Here is an 11300-nt window from a genome sequence, read left to right on the forward strand (position 1 = left end):
AAAGATGTGGACACATGAAGTCCATCCATTAGCGCGGAAATCCGTTAATGGAAAGGGCAAGAAAATACCAGAGATTTGGAACAAGGATATAAATGACCAAAAGTGTAATGGCGTGCAAAATTGAGCAATTTCGGATAGTACAAGGGCAAACTGGAACCTTTTCTTCGACAAAAAAATTAAAATTAAAAAACTACCAGTATGATCAAATATTAAAAACTAGCAGACACCAAATTTTATAGATACAAGTACAAACCTTCAATCTCTTCATACATGACAAATACAAAGGTTAGGACGTTACTAAATACACACTTGGCAAAGCTGAAAAGACTATCAATCAAAGTAACACTCTTGTAATTAGAATCCTGTAGGTTAAAAGTGTGTCAAGACTATTAATACAAATCCACGGAAGATATCAGCTATGTCAAACTCAAATGGTCATGACTCATATGTGTGTTCTTCTCAGCAGGGTCCCAGCCTTGTGTATCTGTCTTTACTAACTTCGTTTGTGAATGCTCTTTGACATTATTGTTGTTACATTCATTGTATCTGAAGCATGTAACGAGATGATCATTAAATATCCCTGCCACTTGCATGAATGAATAGACTACTGTTGGTCCCACGCAAACGAAGCCCCTTTTCATCAAGTCCTTGCTCATAAGTTCTGATTTTGGTGTTTTAGCCGGTACTTGACGTGCGTAGCGAAATCCACTTTTTATTGGCTTGTGATTTACAAAACGCCAGCAGTAGTTGCTAAAGGACCCAAACTCCCGCTGAATCTGCACGACCAGTGATTATGCACCAGATGAGCGATAGGTCGTCGAAAAGTTGACACATTCATACAAAATAATTACACTATTTGTTCTAGTGAAAAGGTTTACATTCTAAAGTTACTATTTACTCCTGGTGTGTTTTTGGACAATATAGTAAAAATAGAATTAGTTGTTCCTTCTAAGTCTCAAAAATAATAACTTGATTCAAGATTTGAAGCAAGTAAAAAATCCGTCTATATTTGGAAAGAGCGAAGCAGTTTAGGATCAGTTTTGCAACTTCGGATCTAAAGGTACTTGATAGACCATCAAAAAAAAAAAAAAAAAAAAAGGTACTTGATAGACGTTCTTTTTACCTTCTGGAAATGCTTTGCGTTCTCTACAATTGCACGAATCTTTGGTTCAGAGAGCAATGACTTTCCACTTTCTGTTAATGACCGCAACCTTTTTTCATTAATATTTGCAAGAGATGATGGATCAAAGTTATCAAACAACTTCCTGCAAGATGCAATCATAAGTAATTTTCAAACTTATGGATATAAGTAAGCTACTTCCGAAGCTTGAGAGATGATCTTTGATAGTGGACCTGAATATGTGTCTCTTATTAAGCATTGCAGGCCATGTCATTTCTGCCAATGCTTGTGATAAGGCAAGTAGTTCATATAGTTTTGTGTCGTCATAAATTGGGTTTCCCCATTCTTCGTCATGGAATGATATATACAGGGGTTCTGCAAAAAAGAATAACAGAGATAGGTTAATGAAGGTTGATTAATTATTCCCCTGATGGAGGGCGGAATTTGCTCCAACAAAATTCTCTTAAAGAATTACTGCAATAGTGTCTCAGTGAAACTAGTGGTCATGATACAACAGCTTTTCAGTCTCAACTGTTTTGGACTTCATTTGTTCATTCTCCATTTTACAAAGTTAGACAACTTCAAATATTCACCAATTAGCTCCATTAAGCTTCTAGTGATTGCTGGCAGAAGAAAAATGTGAATCTAACAGCTACAATCATCATTTGAAGCGGAAGGACAGAAGGTCTTATCAAAACCAAAATCTGCAGATACAATCTACCTATAGTATGAAAAACAAATGAGCGAAGATGTTGTTTCCAGTTATCTATATGCATTAATTATTGTCAAAACAACTACAGTATGAAGTGGCTAAAAACTACCAAAAAACCCCATAATGTCTTACTAGATTCCCGAATTCATCAGGTTGAGAGCTGTCAATCCCCAAGCTCGAAAATTGCAATACATAGATAGGCACACTTGTACTAATTTACAATTTCAAGTTTTCAACCCATATACATTAAGCGAAAAGGATAACAAGGCCCTGGCCCTTCTTTGATGGTTTGGCTTGGCCCATGGCTTGCCATAGAGCAAAGTATATCCTCTGGTCTCCTTTTAAGACTAAACAACAAGAAAATTTGGAAAAAGATCTCAAGACAGATGATTGCCAGAAGAAAACAATCCTTCAATTTCTATTATAATCAAGAAAATAGGAAATTCTGATGTAATAACATAAAAAACTGACATGCATAACCTAAACATTCAAAGTCAAACTGTGATTCAGAACTTATGAACAGATATGAGAAAATATCCATTTCCAAATAAATTCTTCTAGCAACATGATATTATTGCCAAATCGGAAAAGTTGCCTATATGGATAATACATATGTCAATCAATAGTGCCTATTAAAGGTGAAGCACATTAACCTCTAATAAGGGAAATAACATTAAACCTTCTGAGACATAGCCATGTAAAACACAAACTTCCTTGATCCTGTCCCCCCCAAGCCAGGAGTCAATAGCACCTTTTTTACACTTTCCTTTCTTGGTGATTCAAACCTAACCTCAATGTTGCAGGGAAGAAGCATACAATATAGCGGTCCTACCAAATCTCAACTTAGCAATATCAGGATGGCCTGTGGAATTACATTTGCAAATAGGTCCCATGCTCTCTTTCCTTTTCAGCTTTTATATTGTTCTTCATCACTATCAGTGAGCAAGCGTGCACCAAGTGGTTAATGCCTCTTACAGCAGAAAGTTAGCGGGAGAAATTTGCAAATATAATAAACAAGAGGGTCGTCATTGTTGATAACCTAGGAATTGCTGATGCTTGACTCCAAATAATACCAGCCAAGACTAGAAGATGAAATTGAAATCATGAACAAGCCTCAAGAACGTAGTAATACTACTATAACCTATCTACCAAACACTAAAGACACAAGAAAAAAGCAGAACGCGGATTTTGTCAACTCTATGTGTGTCTCTCAAAGAGTCAGAATAAGGCAGCACTATTTTTCTTCCAGAAGGAAAAGGAAAATACATTTTCCAAAAGATTGTGCTCCCTATGTTACAATATGAAAGTTCAAACTAATTATTTTAGCTCAATTCACAATACTTTTATAGAAAAATGGACCTTGAGCTTAATTTAACTACAAAAGGTAGGTTAATTGGTGAGGATTTCCCAAGGTCATGTACATAACCAATGTGAGATTCTAACACCTCCTTGCATGCACAAGTCCAGATATTTAGAGCATTAAGTGACATAACATAGGTGGTCAAACATTAGGGATGGGCCTGCCTCTAATATCACATAAGGGAAATGGAACACGGGTATAAATCAATTCCAAAAACGATTTAGCAAACCCATAGACTTGACCAATGTGAGATCCTAACAACTTCAAAGCAGAAGCATTTTCTTCGAATTACACTCTCTTTGATTTTATTTTTTACTAAACGGGTAGCAATTAATCCATCTTAAAGCATAACAACACGCATCCCTATATCAAAGAGTTAAGGGTTGACCATTTGAGTCATTTGATAACCCAGGAGAGGAGGGATGGATGCAGGGTGTTTTCCTTCCTCCTCCAACGTCTGCAGTCACCATGCATCAACTCATGCACAATAGCCTCAAGGGAGGAAAATTACTAACAAAAGCTTAAGGTCAACTGTCCTTAAACCTGATAACCCTTTTATACAATAAAAGTTTGGACCATTGACCCAAATGATATTGCATCTTTACTTCATTATAAAGATCAAAACTTGCTTCCCAATTTAGATCAGTCACTATTACCTCTATAGATATAATCCTCCCTATTAGAGTTGATGTTCTGTATTTAACTTCCTTATCATTTATAAAACATAACTTTCTTTGTCCTAACCAAGTTCTTTAATCATCAGTTTGGATCTGGGTGAACAGAATATATTGCGTAAATTAGTGTCTTTTCTATGAAATCACCAACTAAATTGACACTTTTCCCCAACCTTAACACTAATATCTCACGGTCTGCACTGCCGACTTGGTATATTAGCAAACTTTGAAACCACTGCCGACTTGGTATATTAGCAAACTTTGAAACCCCTGCTCAATGGAGGAACAAGTTGTATCATGGCTAGTCCAATGAATAAAGATGAGGATGTAAGAAGAGTAGTTAGAGGAAAAGGGTCATTTATTTATACTTAAATAAAATCAATCTTAATTGTCTAAGCACTTGATGAAAGAGGGATTGCAGGAATCAGAAGATGGAAATTCTAGAACTTGCTAACATAAAGAGGAAAGTCACTCTTTTGCCCCTTGCATCGACTCTTTATTAACAGAACTTGACCGAAGTGGTCCCGGTGCATTGAGAACAGGAATTTATGGGCTTGAGTAAAGCTAAATTCGAAGGGTGAGCTAAACTTATAAAAAACTCTAAGAGTCCTCGTCATTATCCAGGATAAACCTTTTTCTCAGGAAGGTAAACATGCAGGATAAACTTGTACATGTTGCATCTATTTTTGTAGATGAAGAAAGTATTAGACTAAAAGATCCTTCATTCCAAACCCCTAGGACTTAACAAGTAAAACAGTAAAGATCAAATAATTCCAACTCAAATGGAATACACTAATTATGAAAATTTGTATATAAATTTGTAATTTGCCAATGAAGGAGTGACCTATATTCTGCTCATTGAATGTTAGGTAACATACGAGTTGCATTTTATACATTAAGAAAACCAGAGATCAGATCATCAAGTTCCTTTTGTTCACTATGGAACTGCTGGAAGTTAGTCCCCGACCCCCACAGACCTTTCAAAGAATATCAATCTACCAGGCCCCAATCCCAAATCCATTAAGAGTCCACTATACAGATATTTCAGAACACTTTGCTATATTCCAGTCCATTTTGTTAGATACTAAATAATACGCCTTATTCTAAATCTCCCACTTATCCCTACGCGTCCCAATATCTTGCATTCACGCACTAAGATTAAATACGAACCAACAAACCATCCTCGTTAAACTTCGAGCTATCCTGTTATGTAATTATCATTATAAACTCTGGGTTGGAGCTACAATCATGTCTATGGATTCGGCATAACCCAATCAATAGCTGGCCCAGACTCTGTATTTGTGTTTAAAACTTCACTTAATAACAACAACAACATACCCAGCCTAAAAATTCACTTAATGTGTATTAATAATTTATTCAGAACCAAGTAAGTTGTCCTTTCTAGAACTCATAAACTTAAAATTTCTAATTCCGCCTCTAAATAATAAGCTTGTAATTTAGTTTCGCACTCTGCAATCAGTGGCAGAGCCACATGCATATACCACTTCGCTGGGAAAATTACACTGTGTAGATACGTAAAAATATATATATATTATATGTTGAATCCCCTTTATTTCTTCGTATATTTTCTTTTTCATATTTTGACACCGCTTTGTAAAAATTATAGTCGCCACTGGCTGCAACTGAACATAATTCATTAAACTCAAACTCGAGAACACGTAAACTGTCCATCTTTGCAATTTTCTCTCACACCACACATAACAAAATGAGAAACACAACATCACAAAATGAGGTTAAAAATTAAAAAATTACCCGAGTTAGTTGTTATCCAATCACAGCGTTTAACAGGAACTGAAACCACTGAAGACAAAGACAAAGTTTCAACTACTTCAACTCCATGATGAGGAACAACTTTAGCAGGTTTCTTCGTCCTTTCAACAACTCTTCTCTTTGAATTCACAACTTTCTTAATTGACGTGTCCGATGAAGAGCTATCAACTGATCCATTACTCTGCAAGGGCAAACTTGTCTTTGGCATTCTAACAGGTTTCTTCATTCCTTCCTTGTTTCTTTTCTGTTCTTCTGCATCTCTGACCCGGTTCCCACCCGGCCCGAGTATTTTTCGGAGCTCCGGTGAAGATGACATTGTGGAAATAGTTAGAGACTCGAAGGTTGAGATTGGATGTGGAAAAAATGGTGGTAGTGGAGTGTGAAGAGAGACAAGTAGAGAACAAAAACGACTGAATAACGGACCAATGTTTTTGGAGGTTTTATAAAAAACGGAAACTGTTTGGAATTTAACGTTCGGTGATAGTACTACTTTTGACGTGTCGGATGTTCTTTCCTTTTGGGGGCTTTAGACGGAAATGTTAAATTTTACTGATGTCCCCATTTTGCCATTCTTTGAAAAAAAAAAAAAAAACTTATTATTATTAAGTAGTCATTTGCTAAACTAATTAGACTGCTAATAACCAATTTGATTTTTTTAAAGTCTATTAATAATACAATAAGAACTTGATTAATATTTCTTAAGAATAATGCAAAATGCAAATTGAACAAGTAAAAGGTAATGAAGAAAATAATATATTTCAAATTCTACTTTTTAAAAAATTGAAAAGAAAGAACAAAAAAGGATATTTGAATTACATTCACACTTATTATGTGAAATACTGATACAATAAATTGTAAGTTGTTGTGATATATTTGTCTTTAGTTTTTGCACTTTATGTTTTCTTTCTCTTTTTGTTTTCATTTTCATATTTGAGGAGGAAGAAAATTAATCAAGTAATAAACGGCATATTATTATTAGACTTGAACTCATAATATTGCACGATATGTAAAATCAAGCTCGAATTTGCTCTTGGGCCATCCTTCAATTAACCAGGGTGGAATATAGTTGTAAATTGTCTTGCATTCAATTTTGTGATTTAAACAAAAAAGACCAACTCAAATATTATTCTACACATATCAGTTTCTGAAATCAGTTATATTCTTGATTCATTAAATTATATGATGTTGAGAGTTTTTTAGAAACCGTCTCTCTACCTACACGAGGTAGGGATAAAGTATGCGTACATCGTATTCTTCTCATAGTACACTGGTGAAATTATAATGGGTATGTTATTATTTGTTGTTTGTATTAAACAATATAACATTATGGGGAGGGCAAAATAAGAATAGCAAACGAAGCTTGGAAGGAACAAATTAGGCTGAAAGAAGCAGTTGAAGACTCATGTCTTATTCAGGCAAAGAGTCACATTCAGTTGGTTTCAAAAGTGGTGTTGGTTAAAAGACGATTCCCTTACCGTTACGGAAAGAATACAAAGCCCACCACGAAAAAATGGGGGACCAATTTTCAGGCGCAACGGCTATGTAGTCCTTGTTTACCCAGTCAATTTTGGACTGTAAAGTAGAATGGGCCTAATGGGCCTTCAGTCAATCAGTCTACTGGTAAGTTGGCTGGTTTTAGCCCTTTAATCCACTTCCCTTTTCCTATATCAAGTTTTATGGTTTGAGTAGAAAAAGGAAATGTTTTGATTTTAAGAAAATATATTAAACGATGGATTAATTGTAGTGATCATGAGATTACTAAACTTGCACTCTTTAGACTATGATTAACAAATTTAACTTCTTTGGCCTGTGAATTATTACCTTGACGATGCACATACCATCTAGTTTGAATAATAAAATAGATTTCTCAACTTATTTAACAATTCATTATAAATCTCTCTCTTATCATTAAACTATTAAACAGATGCTTTAAACGTGACATGTCAACAAATTATGCCGACGTAACTTCACAAATACTCTAAAACAGGTGAATCTTCTTTCCCTATTGTCTCGGTGATGTTTTTTTGTTCAATTAGTTGGTATTCAAAATTTACTGATCCGATTAATTTAAATTCGAGTCATGTAAGACCTAATAAAAGTAATGCTCCTTGATAAGAATTTCTTCATTCTCGAAATATCTAGTAGAAGGTCATTGATAGAATTTTGTTGGTATGATCAAACTCATGGTGCATCAGGCAAATATCAAAATCGAGCAAGTAAATATATCAATACAATTAACCTAAATTAATCTTCCATGTGAGTCTTAAACAAATGTGTAAAGAAAAAGAAAAAAAAAACTCCCTCTGTCCCAATTTATGTGATACAGTTTAAATTTTGAGAGTCAAATAAGAATTTTTTTTACTCTGATTTATTCATATGCCCCTTGGATATTTTTGAAATTATTAATTATTGTGACATATAATACTTCCTCCGTTTCAAAAAGATTATCTTACTTTTTTTATTAGTTTGTCCCAAAAAGATTGATATATTTTTATATTTAGAAATAATTTAACTTTATGAGATGATTTATAGCCACACAAATATCTAAGGCTTTTTTTTGAAACACGCATTCAAAAGTCTTTCTTTATTTCTTAAATTATGTGTCAAGTCAAACTAAGATAATCTTTTTGAGACGGAAGGAGTACTTTTTATGTAACTTCTAAATATGTAAGTATTTTTAAAAAGCTTAAAGATTGTATATTCAAATTTACAGTTAAAATAAAAAAGATTGACTCTCAAAATTTGAACGATATAGTATAAATTGGGAGAGAGGATTAAATCAAGGCCAAAGTCATAGATAGACCCCTGAACTTGTTCTGATTTTTCATTTAGATCCCTTAACTGAAACGTTGGCCATCTGGATCCTCGAACATAAGATAAACTGTGTCATTTGAACACCTCGTGCCAGCTGGGCACACGCGTTCAGTACACTGCTTTAAACAGAGCGTGAGAGACCAAAATTTTTCTTTTTTAAAATTTTTAATCATTAAAAATTAATTTTAACAAAAACTCTATTTTAAAATCTATTTAAATAATTAAAAAAAATTGAAAAACCCAACCCATCCTTTCCGATAGCCCACTTCGCCACCGCCGCTGCCTCCGCCGCTACTGCCGCCGCTGCTCCACTTCATAATCTATTTAAACAAATCTCCGACGAAAAACGACACCATTTTTTTAATTATTTAAATAGATTTTGAAGCGGCGGCGGAGGCAGTAGTGGTGGCGGTGAAGTGGGTTATTGGAGAGGATGGGTTGGATTTTTCAGATTTTTTTAAAAATTATTTAAATAGATTTTAAAATTAATTTTTCTTAATTTTTTTTTTTTTTTTGTTAACATGACTTATTTTTATTGGTCTATTTTTTCATGTCACAGCAAATGTACTGCATGCATATGCCAAGCTGACACGAGGTGTTCAAATGACACAATTTATCTTATGTTCGAGGGTTCAGATGTTCAACATTTTAATTAGGGAATCTAAATAAAAAATAGGATAAATTCAGGATCCATCCGTGACTTGGCCTTGAATCAATTACACTATCATCGTCAGGTACTGATAATTGGCACATTTCTCAATATAGATAGAAAAAAGAGTCAGCAATCAGCACTGACGTCATAATGGAGATAAATATGAATATGGGCCACTGGGCTAGACCCGTTTAACACTTTCCCGGCAAACTTTTTCCCCAATTCATCAGCAAACAGTTACTGAATTCCGATCTCCATGGAACCCAAAACTTCCCCCATCTCGTCTTCACAACCCAAACACCAAAACCCTAACCCTAAAAACAAAGATTTCCTAATCCATCTCGAAGCTTACCTCTCCAAACGTGACGGCGTTGACAAATTACTCAAAATCAGCCGTTACGCAACCAAAATAATCCTCTCATCTTCCGTTATCCCTGACTCCGTTCCGTTATCTCACCGTTTAAAATCCTTCGAATCAAACGTTGGTGTTAGCCGTAAAGCATTTCGTTTAGGGAAATTCGTGCAAGACGTTAATGCACTCCGTTTAGCTTCCGTTAGTTCAAAAGAAGAGTTAATATTAACGTTTTTAGCTTATGGTGGTGAGGGGTTGTATTATTTTGTTGAGCAATTTGTTTGGTTGGGTAAAGCTGGGTTAATTGATAAGAAGAATTTGAGTAATTTACAAAAGATTAGTGCTTGGTGTGAGTTTATTGGGTATATTGGAAGTGTGAGTTTGAAAGTTAGGGAGTTGAGAAATATTAAAGAAGATGAAGAGTGTTTGCTTTCGACGATTGAGGTTTCGATTATTAGGGGAATTGGGTATGCTGAGGAAGAGGAGAAATTGAGGAAATTGAGGTTTAAAAAGTTGATGAAGAGATTATCAGTAATTCAAGATTTTGCTGATGGGTTAATGTGTTTGGCTGATATTAGGGATGGTAAAGGTTTGCTTTCTGCACCGTTGTTGTTGTCGTCGGCGGGGTTGTTATCAGCTCTTATTAGCACACATAAGAATTGGATTTCTTGCTGATCTTACATAGTTGTATTGGAGTTATGATTTGTGCTTAATCAAGTGGTTTAGTTAGTGATAAAGATTCGTTTTTTAAAAGAAATGTAATTTGTTTTCACCCCAAAATAACAAGGGAATAGGGAGCTATACAAGATGTTATGTTATCCCATTGCAGATAGAAATTTCTATCTGAAAGATAGTTACTTTGTTACTCATAATAATTTTCTTTGGTAATGAAAGTTTCTGGCTTTTGATAGTTCTTTAAGTTTTTCTATTTCAGCTAGTAGCTATTTCTTGTACTTGGTTTCGCAAGTTTGCTTATAGCTGTTGTTTACTTAGCAAAATCTCAATTTTTCAGATGAATTGTGCTATTTTTTTATACTTGGTTTTGGCAAGTTTTCTTATAGCTGTTGTTTACATATTTTGAAGCTGGGTTAATTGATAAGAAGAATTTGAATGGTTTAGCGAAGATTAGTGTGCGGTGTGAGTTTATTGGATATATTGGTAGTGTGAGTTTGAAAGTTAAGGAATTAAGAAATATTAATGAAGATGAGGAGTGTTTGCTTTCGACTATTGGGGTTTCGATTATTAGGGGAATTGGGTATGCTGAGGAAGAAGCGAAATTGAGGTTTAAAAAGTTGATGAAGAGATTATCAGTAATTCAAGATTTTGCTGATGGGCTAATGGCTTTAGCTGATATTAGGGATGGTAAAGGTTTGCTTTCTGCACCGTTGTTGTTGCCATTGGCGGGTTTGTTGTCAGCTCTTATTAGCACGCGTAAGAATTGGATTTCTTGCTGATCCATTGCTGGATTTGGAGGTATGATTTGTGCTGGAAGTTTATGTCGTTTTAGGATTAGTTAGTCATGAAGATTCGTTCTTTTAAAGGCGATGTAATTTGTTTTTCTCCCCAAAATAAGAAGGGAATTGGAGGTATAAAATAGATGTGATGTTATCTGATTGCAGATAAAAGATTTCTATCTGAAAGATAGTTACTTTGTTACTCATAATAATTTTTTTTTTTTTGATAATGAAAGTTTCTGGCTTTTGATAGTTCTTTAAGATTATCTATTTCAGCAGTAGCTATTTCTTGTACCTGGTTTGGCAAGTTTGCTTATAGCTGTTGTTTACTATAGCAGAACCTCGATTTTGCAGATGAATTATGCCCTTCT

The 11300-nt window shown here is 34.6% G+C and overlaps 3 protein-coding genes across 3 annotated transcripts; 2 read left to right on the forward strand and 1 right to left on the reverse strand.

Moving 5' to 3' along the window:
• Positions 1-207: 207 nt before the first annotated feature.
• On the reverse strand, positions 208-6104 carry LOC132627975 (uncharacterized). The gene is made up of 4 exons (XM_060343628.1): positions 5640-6104; positions 1354-1495; positions 1124-1265; positions 208-776 (listed from the first exon to the last, which is right to left on the reverse strand). Exons 1-4 carry the CDS (start codon positions 5971-5973, stop codon positions 417-419), a joined length of 978 nt encoding a protein of 325 aa, XP_060199611.1. The 5' UTR covers positions 5974-6104; the 3' UTR covers positions 208-416.
• A 3081-nt stretch (positions 6105-9185) lies between these two features.
• LOC132627976 (peroxisomal membrane protein 11A-like) lies at positions 9186-10385 on the forward strand. Its single transcript, XM_060343629.1, has one exon. It carries the CDS (start codon positions 9380-9382, stop codon positions 10148-10150), a length of 771 nt encoding a protein of 256 aa, XP_060199612.1. The 5' UTR covers positions 9186-9379; the 3' UTR covers positions 10151-10385.
• Positions 10283-10929, forward strand: LOC132629133 (peroxisomal membrane protein 11A-like). The gene is made up of 3 exons (XM_060344865.1): positions 10283-10328; positions 10410-10441; positions 10537-10929. The coding sequence occupies exons 1-3, from the start codon at positions 10283-10285 to the stop codon at positions 10927-10929; spliced, it is 471 nt and encodes a 156-aa protein (XP_060200848.1).
• Positions 10930-11300: the final 371 nt, after the last annotated feature.

The sequence above is a fragment of the Lycium barbarum genome, chromosome 2 (assembly GCF_019175385.1).
Source record: "Lycium barbarum isolate Lr01 chromosome 2, ASM1917538v2, whole genome shotgun sequence".
Lineage (NCBI taxonomy): Eukaryota > Viridiplantae > Streptophyta > Magnoliopsida > Solanales > Solanaceae > Lycium > Lycium barbarum.